This window comes from Centruroides vittatus, unplaced genomic scaffold, assembly GCF_030686945.1.
Source record: "Centruroides vittatus isolate TY-2023 unplaced genomic scaffold, ASM3068694v2 contig_1695, whole genome shotgun sequence".
NCBI lineage: Eukaryota > Metazoa > Arthropoda > Arachnida > Scorpiones > Buthidae > Centruroides > Centruroides vittatus.
This window is the reverse complement of record NW_027121028.1, coordinates 230,257-245,477: the sequence shown is the minus strand read 5'-3', so window position 1 is coordinate 245,477 and position 15,221 is coordinate 230,257. Positions and strand designations below refer to the sequence as shown.

At 35.2% G+C, this 15,221-nt stretch overlaps 1 protein-coding gene across 1 annotated transcript; it reads left to right on the top strand.

Annotated features, from left to right (window-relative positions):
* The first annotated feature begins 5,011 nt into the window (after positions 1–5,011).
* On the top strand, positions 5,012–15,221 carry LOC136969047 (dCTP pyrophosphatase 1-like). Its single transcript, XM_067263126.1, has 4 exons — positions 5,012–5,234; positions 8,280–8,390; positions 13,374–13,408; positions 14,936–15,221. Exons 1-4 carry the CDS (start codon positions 5,131–5,133, stop codon positions 15,127–15,129), a joined length of 444 nt encoding a protein of 147 aa, XP_067119227.1. The 5' UTR covers positions 5,012–5,130; the 3' UTR covers positions 15,130–15,221.

Below are 15,221 nucleotides of genomic sequence, written 5' to 3'. Positions count from 1 at the left end.
TTTTCTTGTGTTTTGGGTTAATTAATGTTAATTTGCAATTAAAACATTTTATTAAAAAAAAAAAAAAAGTGTAAGTTTGTGCAAATTGGCAGATGGCGCATTCGACTTACAGATGTTCGTTTGGTTTGAATATTACGTCAATTTGACATCATTTCGAAAATAAAACTGGAAACGTGACGTCAAACTGACGTAAGATTCAAACCGAACAATACGTTACTTTCCCGACGATGCTGCCATCTACTGGAACGAATTTTATTATTATTTACACTTTAATATTTTTTAAAAATAAATTTATAAAATTATTTAAATATTTTAATATATAAATTACTTCAAATAAGTAAAGCAAGTAAAATTAATAAAGCGTTCTTCCCGTATGAGAAATATTTAATGGAGAAATTCGAGTTGCATTTTTTTATAACCCCTCAAAGTGCTTTTTAGTGGTTCACTTCAAGACTTGACGTTTTTAGTTAGTTATAAATTTATCAAAAGTGAAGAGAAAGAACTTACGTGTCTCGCTGAAAGATTTACGGTCCTTAGTAATGTACAGAGAGATAAAATGGCGAGTGATTAGCTTGTAAGAATAAGAAATTGGGAGAAAGCTAATAAATTCTGAAGCATACTTTTTACTTTTCTCGTAATTTCTTAGGTTTTACGTGCTACGTGATGCAATTCCTATCGTGCAACATTTTAAAGACGTGTAATTTCCACCTTTCAATACTTTACTAAAGTGTTACAAAGTAGGCAATTGTTACAAGGTGTTACAAGGAATTGCACGCCATTAATGTGCAGTTCCTACCACGTGACATGCAATTTCTACTTTTCAATGTTTCAATGATTCCCGACTTTCGAATAAATACAAATTGTTCTGAAAAAGAGGGCATCGTGGGTGTGTTTCGAAAAACAAAGGACATTTCTTAATTCAAAATGGCGGATATGTCTTTCTTTTCTAGATCAAAGTGAAGAATAATGTCCTAGTTTACGATAACAAATGTTTAATCACACACTACACACTACACACACTAATCGAAGGCTATCATTGTCTCACAATTTCGGTTTGAGAAGATTTGTAATTAACCCAACGCAACAAATTTAAAATGGTGACATTTCCTTACCAAAATTCAAAACTAGACACTAAGGTGCTTTTGGCGCTGCAAGCACCGCACATTTTTGTTTGAATAGATACAAGAAATCGTGCCAACCTTAGCGATTCGGATACAGTGCAGTGTTATACCATTGTGAAGGTGTAAAGCCTTAAGGCGATTTTCATAAAATTTACTGCAATAAACGTTATATTTTATTCCATAAAAATTTTTAAAAAATAAATAAAAGTTGAAGGTTGATACACGAGTAGGTTGTCTTATAATAAATCACTTGGGTACAGCTGAGTCAATGAATTTATTTTAATGATAAAAAGAGTTCCGCTGTTTCTAAACAAACACAACTTGCGAGCCAGGTAATATTTACAGATGCTAGTATATATTTATATACAGGTATCTGTGTATCTTGTGTACAGTAAGTAGGTCTATACCGTATTTACTCCAGTAAATCCCATATTGAAAAACACGAGAACACACAGTACTACTCTGTACGGGTTACTGTAGTTTAGAGTGATAAGTAAAGGATTTAACTAAAATTCCACCTCTTCAAAGTGTCGATCAGTATTCGGAGATTTATCCAGTTGGTCACTGGCGGGTCATCGGATTAACTATGAAAACAGTAATTATTTAAAATGTGGTTGTAACCCATAAATAACCCATAATCTCCTGTTGAGAGGTAATAAATCTGGAAAATAGGTTTTAAAAATAAATCCCCGGCATTTAATCGAGGAAATACATTATATTAAATTCCTTAATTTTCATTCTAATTATCAAAAGAAGCTGGCAACTTTGTTGCTAGACTTTCTCGGCATTTTTTTATTTGTTTTCATGCCTAATAATTGCTATTATCTTCGATTGATCTTCGGGTGATTTGGTACATACTCTCTCCCGAACCAGGGGTCAGATTTTCTTGAAAATTTTTACAAACATTTCCTCCAATGCAAAAACCCCCAACTAGTTTTTGCATTTTTCGGTTTTGTTTCAAGGCCGGAGTCCAAAAATGCCAGACTTAAGGGTCATTTTTGACCGATCTCCATACTTTTCCTCTGTTTTAATTTATATAACAGTGGAAAATTTAAAAGTTTAATAAGTTTTAATAGAGTTTTTGTGCTTGAAAACGAAATACGGAAGAAAACCGGTTAATCGAGGATCTCGGATAATCGGTGTTCTACTGTAATTTACGTCGTCGATCGTCATTCAATATGTTAAAAATAAATAACAATAGAATTAATAAAAATAGGTTAAATTCAATTAATTTTTGTGACCGAAATACTTTACTCACAATTGATGTGACGTACTCACTCCTCGAGTTCTGTTGCAAATATTCAAAATAGACGTTGTTTAATTTGCATATGGCACACACGGCAATAGGTTCCGTCGTCAAAGGGGCCTCGAAAAAATATTCCTGCTTAACTACCCGATTTGAATTACGAAATGACAAAAATAAAGCAAAACATTACGTTAATAAAGCCAAATTGCCGGTTCCTACGTCCAAGTGTTAATTATGATTAAAACAATGTATCGTTATTATAATATAGTCCAAAATGGACACTCGGTGTTTCCCCTGATTTATTTTTATAAATTCGTCGTAAAACCGGTTATCCCATTTCTCTTAGGCCTCGAATTAAAGTTAGGTTCCTGAAAATAAAAGAATGAACGGCCATCTTAAAGAATGTGGCACTTTAAATATGGATTGCATTGATGAATAAACCAATGCAACACTTGCCAAGAGGGTTCCTTCCGGGCGGATTTCCTGTGAAAAGCTGGTCTCTATTTATGCATTATATGCGACACGAAGAACAACCAGAAAACTCCACGTGGCCAGCTCGTTCGCAACTAACTACCAGCATTCGGGTGTTTGATCCATTCGGTCAGTGACGGGTGACACTTAAATATGACATTTCAATGAAAATTTGTATTAGTTTCGGAAGCAAAACTTTAAAGTGAGCAGTATTAATAAGCACGAGGCATTACTTTTTACTCTTTCCACTTTGTGGGCACGAAGATGGCTTTTTTAACCCCATTATGGGTTTGGCCATTAGTGAAGGACAAGCCATCCCCGAAAAATCCCCAAAAAATGGGTTTTTCGACGTGTCATATTTCAAGTTCCAACAAATAATTTTTTCTTTTTAATTTCTGTATCAATAGGGAGGGCCCCGAGAGCCGCTATGGATCCCTGGTTTTAAAATAATAAAATGACTGGCAATACGGGGCGATTGTTTCCTGTTTTTTATTAATAATCTACATGCATACAATGCTAGAGTATTTCAACACGAGAATTAAAGTTGAACGTACAGGAAATTATACTGTACACATACCTCATTTTTTATTACAATTACTTTCATTTTAATTCTTAAATAATTATGTTTACTGAAGGCCGGATGGCCGAGACGGTTAAGGCATCGGCCTATCGCTCCGGGGGGAACGAAACCCCTGGAATTATTCGGGGGGTGTCTCTTCCGGATATGTCGGGTATCTTCCTGGTCACCCGACATTTTACGTAATAAAAGTATTAATTACTTTCATTATGTAAAAAGTAAAAGTAGATAATATATCTCGTGGGAAAGTCCACAAATTTCTATACTTCATCGGTAGATGTGTAAACATATTTCAATAACTTATGAAATTTTTTCTGTTTTTCTAATATAATTTTATATATTTAGACATATTAATTAATTTTAAGTTACTTTAAATAATTAAAATGCCGAATAAAAATAAAAGTACAATCACAAAGTACTGAAGCGATTACTTTGACTCTATTTTTTATTGTTGTTTGCTTGATTAAATTACAAGTAATATAGAAAGAATTAGTAGCGAGGTTGAGACCGACGTTTTAAACGCGAAAACGTGTACGTCGGACGTTCAGCGCCGCCTTCCTGTAAGCCTAGAAGTTTGACAATGGCGTTTGGAAAGCCAGTGGAATCGTGCTCGACATTCCAAATGCCATTGTCAAACTTCTAGGCTTACAGGAAGGCGGCGCTGAACGTCCGACGTACACGTTTTCGCGTTTAAAAATTCGGCCTCAACCTCGCTACTAATTTTTCATTTACGTATATTACAAAACATTCTAAGGGAAAATGGCCCCTATTTAGGCGTTATAAGCGTGAAAAAAACTCAGAAAATTCCTCTTAGGTAAGCTCTTTGGCCAGGCGCGAACTCACGACCAACAACGGCTTACCCACTCGGCCATATGTCGGGCCCCGTCCCTCACCACCCGGTCGCCCCATCGTGGGCCTGGCCGAACCCATAATGGGCCTACTAAAAGAGGCCCTCTTAGTGCCCACAGGGCGGAAAGAGTTAAAAAAAAAACCCACTCGGCCATGGCGGGCATTCGAAAATCTTTCAAAACAATCCAATTTTTAGTAAAGTGCCGGCATTTTATAGTTTATACTTTTCTAGTTAATTTCATTTATATTATTTTAAATTAATTGTAATTTTAATTTGTTAAAACACAAAAAAAGTGATAGAATCTGAAGTTTTTGCACGTTTGTCTAAATGAAAAGAAAAAAAACACATCTTTTTGACATTTTACTAATATTGTGTAAGGGTTTAATCATAATTTTTATTTATTTAATCGTTATCAAAATTAAATGTTATCAAGGGGAAATTTAAAATAGAAATTAATCTCTGAAAAACTTTCAAATTTCGAATTTTTATCTGTAACAACGCCGGTTCTTGAACGACCGATTTTTCAAGAAACTTTAGAATGAACGTTTTCGGATTAAGTTAAAATAATAAATTATAAAATTTTCTTTAGTAATAAAGTAATTTTATTAAGTTAAAAATTATAATAAATACACAAATTTAATTTTTGTTTACTGTATAAACATAAAAAATAATTTTAATATTAAAAATAAATTGAAAGTATCATATCAAAAAAATCAGGTGGCGCTAGCGACCACTTGTATTGGTTTTCCCGCGAAATTTTATTATGTTGTAAACAAACACGTGGTTTCGAACGACATTTATTTTGTTACGTCGATCAAATCACCTAAATTTTTGTTTTCTCTTAATATTTTAGTAATTCGTTAAAATGGCTGCCAAATTAAATGGCGAAAGTGAAGCTACGTCTAACACAACTAATAATGGTTCCGGCAAAAGTTTTTCTTTCAGTAACACACCGACTTTAGAAGATCTGTAAGTTGAGTTATTTTAAATTAATTATTAACTTCACACTGATAATTTAAGGTTAATAACTAATTAATTAAGTCATTTTAATGAACAATATATAACTGTGAATTCTAATTGTGCAGGATATTGTGTAACTAACAGGAAATAGGGGCAATTTGTTTATATGTATACCTACTGGTAATTACTGATGCACAGTTTATGCCATTATATACATAATTGCAAATCTACACACTATTTGTGTGTAGAATCTTTTCTCCATTTATAAAAATGTTATGTATTTTAATATATGAATTACAATTGCCCTACAAATTTGCCACTTTGTCAAACTTCAAAATGCTGTCATCGTCGTAAGTGTCAACAAATACTTGTACTTAATCATCTATTTAATATTTTTGAGGAAGATCCTCATAAATACTAAATAGGGATGTTTTTGGAATTTGCAAATGACTAAATGTACCGTTTGGTGACATTATATCGCCGAATCGTGTGACTTTCTCGGCTTGTATGTGTCGGTATTATTAGGTAATTTATAAAATAGATCGATTACAAGAAAGTATTTAAGTTAAATTATATAACACAGAGACCTATACAAACCCAAAAAAGTTCAAATTTCGGATGATAAAATCATCACGCGGAAAACTCAAAGGCACTAGCGTATTTCCATGGAAACCAAAAACTAATTATAATAAATTTTGGAAGTCTTCCTTATGAAAGATATTGTATGGTTTCTGCAAACAGTTAACATTAATAAGTCCCGTCTTTTGAGATTGTACTTTTATTTGTTCCACGGGTAATCTTTTTAAAAGCAAATTTGCATCTAGATCTTTAGATCTGGTACGCAATATCTTCGTGGTTTCCTTTTCTATTTTGTCTTTCGCAAAATAATATTTTCTATCGATACGTTTTGTTTTATCGTGTAATGTTTATTCTTTTATCGAGTCGATGGCCGATAGACTGTCTGACTTTAAGATCGGTACATATCCACGATGTCTAAAATCCAATTTCTGATTTGTTTTATTTTCCGTATTTCTTCGTAAATGGCTTTAATTTCTGCTTCGCACGTTGGGGAGGCAAGACAATCGGCAGTCGACTATTTTTTTGACACGTCCACGTTATTGGAGATCTTTCGATTTTAATCGGAGAAATGTTCGGAATCTTTAGCACCAACTTGCATCTCTGCTCAATTCCAGTTTTCTTTGTTGTTTATCACAGATTAATTTATAATTTTGAGTTCCATTTAAATATCTGTGTACTCTCTTAATTGCTCTTAGATGAATAAATTGTGGAAGCTTATTACGGCGAGACGGTCGGCTAACGGAAAATGTAACATCGGGCCCGTTTTCGAGCGACGGGTACGTCGAAGAGCCCGTCGTCTCTCGGAATTTTTCTCCGTTTGTCGATGACGAATTATCGTGTTCGTCTAAATCTTGGCTAGAAATGCCGTGTTTCTTCGTTGGATTACCATTCTTAAATTGAAATTTATTGTGTATTTTGTTCATGTATTCTTCTATAGAAAATTTATAACCTGTTTTCTTTTGTATAATCTTAATTCCCAAGAAAAATATCATGTCCGGTCTCTTCTTTTGTGTCATTAATCCATCTTTGACACTGTTTTTTGCCTCTTGATGTGTTGTTGGAATTTTTTCTAATAAATCTTGGGTTGACGATATTTTTCTACTTTTATTCTTTCGGATTTTGTCGCCCCAGCCAACGCAAGCCTTTTTTCTTTATTATTATCAAGCACTTTATTATTGTCAAGGTTGTTGGAGTCTGATTTTTATCATGTATTAACCATTTTTCTTTTGACTTTAGACAGTGCTTTTTCATTTTCCTAAGCATCATTGGCTGATTACATTTAAAAATTGTATTGATTATTTCTAAGAAGTGTTGTGTCTAATAATTGCATTTTCATTCCTACGCTGTAACATTTCTTCAAAGCATCCATTTTAACTATTCTGATTAATTAATAATTGTTGTTTGTCTTGTATTTTCATCAAAATCTGCAACTTCATGAATTTTTCCATTTTTCGAACTATATATTTGATATGCTATTCTTTCAATAGTGTATCCTGTAGAAACCCTATCCACTGCTTTAACAGCAAGTTTCTTTGATTGTTCGGTAACTTTAAGATAAGATATCCATTTTAATGTAGGATCTCAATTTTTTAAATGATATTTGGTTAATATGACTACTACCCAAAATTCTACAAAAAGTTTTGCATCTATCAACATAGTTCGTGCTTCATTTAGCATGATTAATCATTGATCGTCATTAATTGTAATAATTTTGCTCGATTAATTATTTGCTTTGGTTAGATCAGTGGTTCCCAACCGGTGTTCTGCGGAACACTGGTGTTCTGTAAGCATCTCCCAAGTGTTCCGCAGATTTAGTCACAAATCGGAAAGTGTACAGTACAATTGTATTCAAGCCGCCGAATATCAAAAAATTAAAATCATAAAATTTTCATAAACTTAAGTATATATGTACGGCTCGTACTTATGGAGTGTACTACTGTTTCGAATAAGACAAAGGCAATGATAAAAACTGAATGAAATATGTAAAAAACATCAGGCACAAGTTTCCCATTAAAGTTATTTAGGTATATTTTTTCCTGTCTTAGAATTGGCATTAATAATATGAGTAGAGATTTTGAATTATAACTGCTCAATTCTAATAAAATAACTGATGACAAGCTTATGTATTTCATATTAACTTAAGTAAGTGTTCCGCTAAAGAAAACTGCTCACAAAAGTGTTCCGCATCCTAGAAAAGGTTGGGAACCACTGGGTTAGATAAATGAAATGAGAGTTACGCTTACTTCGTTTCATTTATCGAGACAAAAGAGATGGTTAAAAGTCGGCCGTCGACCGTTACTTTAAAACAATTATCTCGTGGCATTAACGGTCTACTTTCTGTATGTCGTTGCGGTACCAGAGAATGCAGTCGGATGCCAAACATTTGTCGTAGGAGCTAATTTTGCTAGTTCTTGATAAATTTGTACGACTATTCCAGAAAAGGATGTAGTAAAAATGGATAAATGTTTCTTTCAGTCGACAGATACAGGCCGAATTTTCCCGGGCGAGAAATTGGGATCAGTACCACCAACCTCGCAATTTACTTTTGGCATTGGTCGGCGAGATGGGAGAACTTGCCGAACTGTTGTAAGTATTTATAAGTTGAATGTACGAAAGTATTTATTATATGCTATTTAAAAAATGTCAAATTGTAAAAATTACTAAATACAGCATCTTCCAAAAACAAATGTTACCATTTTAAATTACTGTAATTACGTTAATTATCACTGGAGAAGTGTGCAATGTATACCATTTGATAGAACTGTCCGAGTTTTGTCTCCCGTCTACGTTCAAATATGTCGTCTTCTACTAGCCATAAATAAAAATGGTAGCTCTGCAACAGAAAAGGCATTTGGCATTCTATAGTTTGTGAAGTTGGAATTGCTTGTCATCGTGCAACATAAGCAATCTGTAGGCATTGTGGGAGGAGTGATAACGGATATGCCTTAACAAGCATAGGTTGAATTTGAGTATCAGTTGGATGCACGCTGTATGACACAAGGTACACACATTGAGAAATTATAATGGACATGTGTGAAACTTGGGTGGTTTTCCAATGTTTTAATGTATATTACAACGTTTTCAGGTAAAATTAACATAATTACAATAACTTAAAATGGTAGAATTCTTTCTGGAAGACCCTGTAAATACGTAGAAATTTTCTACTGCTTGGACTAAATTGTATTAATTTAATGATTTGTTAATTTAAATTAAGAGTGGACTTATCATCTATGTGCAAATCTTTGATATTTGCATATTGGCTTCACTGTTTTTCACGCTTTATTCGCAATTTTTCATGCTTATCTGTATGTAATGACATTTTATTGAAATATGATAACGGTGTAAAAGCCGACTTTGGCAATCATCCGCAAGTCAAAACTATCCTTTTAAGTCGTGTATTTAACTCAAAACGTTATCACACGTGACTTCCTTGATTTGTGTAGTATTTTTCGCAATAGCAGTAATATGGGATGCCCTCCATATCCTGCTGGACTGCCCAAACCGTGCGGCAGCCAGAGGAAACTTAGTCGCCTATAGTCTTCGTCGGGGCCAGAACTGGCCTCCGGGCATTGAATTCTTCTGCAAAACCAAGGAAGCCTTCTCTCAACTTTGTAAATTCGTGGAGAACTGCCCACCCTTCATTAACACGAACTACTACCCCTCAAGGTGACAGTCTGTAGGCCCATTCTGAGGCTCCTGCCACACAGGACTCAAAGTATTAATTGTATCTATTGTTTCATTTTGTACACCATTCCTACATAAAGGGCCCTGACGCCCTATCTATTAAGACAGTAACTGTCCATTGTAAGTACGCGACCTCGCTACCTGTTTACCATCCAGCCTGAATGGCATCTGTTTATGTACATATTCTATGTTTATTTTGGTGTATTATATGCAATGCAGACATTCATGTAATCCCATTACCTCCTCCTTTTCACCAATCTATACTATATCTCTTTTCCCTCCTTTTCGTTTTCCACCCCCCTCCCCATCTCTACCTCTTCCTTCCACTCCTAGAGGCTAAGTCTCAGGACAGCCCAATTCCTGTAATAAATAAGTAAATAGCAGTAATGTGAATGTTTTCTTGTGTAATTTGGTATTCATTTAAAGCATATTAAAAAGATGGTACCACATACAGAAACATTTGTATAGCATAAATTCACAGACAGCTATGGAGTTACAACGTGTGCATCTTATAACTCATTCAAACAATTATCCAGGCTTGATACTCTTTGGCATATTAAGGCTGCATATCATAACACATGGCACATCACCACTGACAGAAAAATTGTGAAGTGTGTATAAAATGTTTGGTTTTGTTCTATTTGTTTAAAGATAATTTCAATTCATGTTGTATCCTCTATAAGCCGTGCTAACATACTTGTGATGTGCCACTAGTTACTCCAGTATCCAGTTTAAACTGATCAAATTATTTTATTTTCTCACATACAGAAAACCGCAACAAATGAATTTTGCATCGGTGACACCTCACAAGTATGCTAACACAACTTATAGAGCATTCAAAATAAATATGCAAAAGTTTCCTATAGAAATATTTATAATTTCAATTAATGACATTGACTTTTTGTCCTTTATGCTGTTTCAAAGAAGCAAGTGCTGTACGATATCCAAAAAATCTGTCACAGAATTGATGTAATTCTGAGCCCATAAAACTACTGGTAGTTCATGTTTACTGTCAATGCCATATTCAATAGTAATTATACTGACAATTTTTCACTTCATTTTTTGGAGATTGAATGTTAAACTCTCAACATGTCAAAGATAAGCATAAATTTTAAATTACGAATAATAACTATAGAAGATAACTTCCCTCTTCCGCAATGCTAAAGACAGTCTGGACATACACCTTCGACCAGGCATCTACACTATCCCCGTCATCGATCGTAGATCCAGCCGCTACTTAGAATGCACGTGCTACAACATGCCCTTTAAGCATCCGCCTCAAAGAACTTGAGAAGTCAATTATTATGCCTTTGTGTCCTTTATCATAACTTAAATTTATCTTTGTATACTAGTACATTTATCAATTAGCAGGACTTATTATATTGGAAAAGGACTTATCCATTGCAAAAGGATTAGTCAATGTGACATTGGCTATCTATGCCTCCGACCCCGACATTGCCGTGGAATTCCACGAAGCACGCCTATTATACTGTATAACTCTTCCAGGCAACCCTTTTTCAAACATCTTGAGCAGATGGAAATATATAAAGCCACCTGCAAAAAAACTGCTATTAACTTTTGCAATGTTGACTCCTTCCCCACAGCATGGAAGTCTTTCTTTGAACTATAAATCTTACTATTTTCAGCACTTCCGAAACTTGTTACCAGTGTGCTTCGTGAAAATACAGACTTATCACAAATGCTTTCGAACTTTTGAACAGTTCTTCTTTGGGTGAAATCAGATAGAATGCTTCAAAATGGAACGTGAATATTCAAAAAACAAATTGAACGCCTGTTTTATGAAATCCATTGCAGTGGGCATGGGTGTTCACATGTGGATGGTGATAATTAAGGGTTGGCATCTATGAGGGCCTGCCAGACTACCAATAGATTAATCTCTTCCTTCCAATTGACACAGGTGGTCCTGTGACTCTGTGAATGGCTATGGCTTCCAGCCATTTAAGATGCTCCTGGTGAGGTGTGCCGATGAGGATCTCGGCCTTGTCAAACTCCGCGTCAATGTCTGAATCTGATGTCCAGACTGGAAAAGACTGTCCAGATTGTAACAGACTTCCCGGTGTCTACTCCATCCCACTTAAAGACAACAGATGAGACAAAGACCTGATATATATTGCTTCCACCAAATGTTCTTTAAGTACCCAAGTAAGAGAACATCGAGCAGACCTTCAGCATGGGTGACTCACTATTGCCTTTGCCATGTATGCATTGGATCCAGACAACAATGTGGAGTTTGACAAGATGAGATCCAGCATCTTAAATGGCTGGAAGCCATAGCCTTCACAGAGCTAGCCACAGCATCACCTGCATCAACCGGAAGGAGGAGATTAATCTATTGGTAACCTAGCAGACCCTCATAGATGCCTACCCTTAATTATCACCATCCACATGCAAATGTGCCTGCCTGTCACAACGGATTTTGTAAAACGGGTGTTCGATTTGTTTTTTGAATATTCATGTTCCATTTTGAAGCGTTTCATTGGATTTCACCCAAAGAAGAACTGTTCAAAAGTTCGAAAGTGTTTGTGATAAGTCTGTATTTTCACAAAGCACACTGGTAACAGGTTCCAGAAGTGCTGATTTCACCCTGGTGTTTAGGTGATGTTGAACTCTGTATTTGCTATTTTCAGCAGCTTCTTGGGCATCGAGTTGGTTGCCCGTGTGCATACCTGCCAATTACTCATGCTCCCTGTCTCCCTAGAGGCAGTACCATGTGTGGACATATTCTCTGTATATATTTTGACCATACTGTTTTCTGTGGGCTACACACCATGTGTTGTATTTAAAGTAACTCAATAAATGGAACTCGACAGCGCCATGGTTCCCATTTCACACTTCTATCATTCTTTACTTTTCTTCCCTCTTCTCACTGCCTCTAAAACTCTTCATCTTTCCTTTTTTGAAAAGCTATGCCGTAAGGTTTGACCTTCTAACACTTTTAATCATATCATATCATATCATATATCCTCCCCTCCCCATTTCTCTCGTCTGATGTCACTTCTCCTCTTCACATGTGTTTGGCAATTCTCTGTTTGTTTTCAGCATTTGGTGATTAATTTGTTTGATGATGCCCAGTCAACATGGGTGAAAATGTTTGTAATTGTTATAAAAATTTGCTGACATATAGGTTTAGTGTTTTTAATAATAACTATATTGTCTTCATTTAAAACATTGTCATTTTGAATTTACAAAGTGCAAAGAAATGCTCATTTACTTGTATTTTTTAGTGAGTGTAGTGCTTCTTCTATGTATCACAATGGAAGCAATGTATTGTGTATATGTATTGCAAATACGGCCTTTCCTTGTTGTCATTAGTGCAGTTGACCGACATCGCTCCATCTCGCACTGTCTTCGTCTTACAGGCGACTGCGAGATGGAGCGATGGAGATCATTATAAAAATTAGTTTTTATGAGGGACAAAACCATGACCGAGCTGGCATTTCCCAAGTAGAATGATCGGTCAAAACAGGCCGACGACATTTTCTCAATTTGGCAATTGGCCAAAAGTTCTCGTAAATATTGGGGGCCGGGGATTCTTTAGGTTGGACTCGCGTCCCTGGCAATAGAAGTGCAATCTGCCATGCTATATAAAAGATAGAGAATTCTGTGTCTCTATATAGACTGAATGGTTTTTAGGGGCAGGTTCCAAGGACTACAAATTTTATGTATGGATGCATTTCCATTTCTGAATTTGTATTTGTAAGTGAATCGCAAAAGTCTTTATGTTTGCAGTGCTCTGTATTTGCAATTTATTTTTCTTTTTGGTAAACAACCTTTAGACATTATTTTACAAAAAATTGATGTGTTTGTATTTATTGGAAAAGAAATTATTTAAGTGTTTATATGTTTGTTTTCCTTTTTTTTAAGTCAGTGGAAAGGAGAAGTTAAAGAAGGATTGCCAGGTAAGAAAATACTTGTTTTGTTAAAATATATTATTGTCAGTTTGCATAATTAAAATGTACGATAAACTTTTATGATTTATTAGCGATTTGGAGATTTTGTGATAGGAAATTCAACGGTCTCCTTCGTCATTTTTCACACGAAAAGATTCTGGCTTCTAGAATTAAGTATTAGAAAAACCCTATAATCATTAAAAGCTATGCAGATAAGTGCATGATCCAATTAATGGAGCAGTGCTGCATATATCTTTTTGCACACAACCTTAGAATTATTAATGCCCTTGACCCTTTTGTCTTAGATGGTAGACGTTTTGCTATTTTATACTCTCGTGGGCCGGGAACGCAATGTCATTCGACAAACTGTTTTGAATGGCTCCAAAATGCAAATTGACGCCACAACCGAGGTTACAATACCTCTTGAGAAGATACAAAGACCTAGGTAATGGGTTTTGTGTATCGAGACGAGATCCCGGAATTTTTGTTCGTATCTTACGGCAATAATCGGTGCCACGTCGACAGATGATTACTTTTTGGACTCTCGGTGCACTCCGGTGACATATCGATTAACAAAACTGACAGATAAGAGATTTTATTGTATTTCTCCTTATACTTTCTTGCAACTTTCAAGAGCTTGATTTCTTGTTAGCAGGAATGTTAATTAATCTCTCGACTAGACATCAATAATGGTGATTCGACTGCTGTGAATAAGGTAGTTTTATTGCCATTCAAGATTGACTTGTACCCTATTGAATGTGTCTTACCATTGAACATTTGTACCATTTTGGATATTAATTACTTAATTTGAATATTCTCATTATGTGTAAGTAGATCAAACTGTGTTGCAAGTAGGGTCAACAAATCATTTTTCGAAAGGACCGCTCGTTAACTCCATATTTGGGCTTGTCGGGATTTCTTGGAATGTAGGAGTTAACAAAGGAGTAGGAATGACTTCGTCTGAGGATAGAGGACAAAGAGGGGTTTGCTTTTGCCTTCTGAGTTTGTGTTGAACAGACATATATTCATCTGCTCCCATTGTAACCCTTCTTTAATTTTGATTATTGTGATAATAACCTTTGTTTATATCGCATTAAATATTTAATGAAATTCTTTTCCCTTCATGAATAATTTTTTATATTATAATGCAATTAAGTCATTAAAGAAAATATAGTTTGAATTTTTGCAATTATGTGTAAATAAATAAATTTATTGTTGATTTTTGTGAAACCGTGTTGTATTATTCTTCGAAGTATCAAACACAAATCCGTGTTAATAACAACCACTTGGCTTTTTTCCACCTTTACGTGTACCGTATCAACTAAATAAAGGTGGAAAAAAGCCAAGTGGTTGTTATTAACACGGATTTGTGTTTGATACTTCTTTAAATTTATTGTGTTTGAGATCACAATTTTTAGGGTCAGAGGCAAATCGTTATTCGGCGACAAAGTTAACGTTAGCTAATTTCGATCGGTCGATCGATAACTTTGTCGGAGAAAGCGAGTTGCGGCATAGTGACGCGATTCTCTTTTGCAGACTGGACGGAAGAACAGAAGATCCACCTGTCGGAGGAACTGAGCGACGTGCTCATCTACCTGATCAGACTGGCCGACAAGTGCCACGTGGACCTACCCGCCGCAGCCCTGCGCAAGATCGCCCTGAACGGCCAGAAGTATCCCGTCCGCAAGGCGTGGGGTTCGGACAAAAAGTACAACGAGTACGAAGACTGAAGAATCCAAGTATCAAAATTATTTGTTCTCTTTAATAACGTAGAGTGTTAGTATAGGTAATATATTTCTAATAAAAGGAATTTATTCCAAAA

Bases quoted from the DNA above. Each gene is read 5' to 3' on its own strand.
- LOC136969047 (XM_067263126.1), top strand. From the start codon at position 5,131: ATGGCTGCCAAATTAAATGGCGAAAGTGAAGCTACGTCTAACACAACT. The intron at 5,235-8,279 runs GTAAGTTGAGTT...TGTTTCTTTCAG, and splicing joins ACACCGACTTTAGAAGATCT to TCGACAGATACAGGCCGAAT. The intron at 13,409-14,935 runs GTAAGAAAATAC...TCTCTTTTGCAG, and splicing joins AGTTAAAGAAGGATTGCCAG to ACTGGACGGAAGAACAGAAG.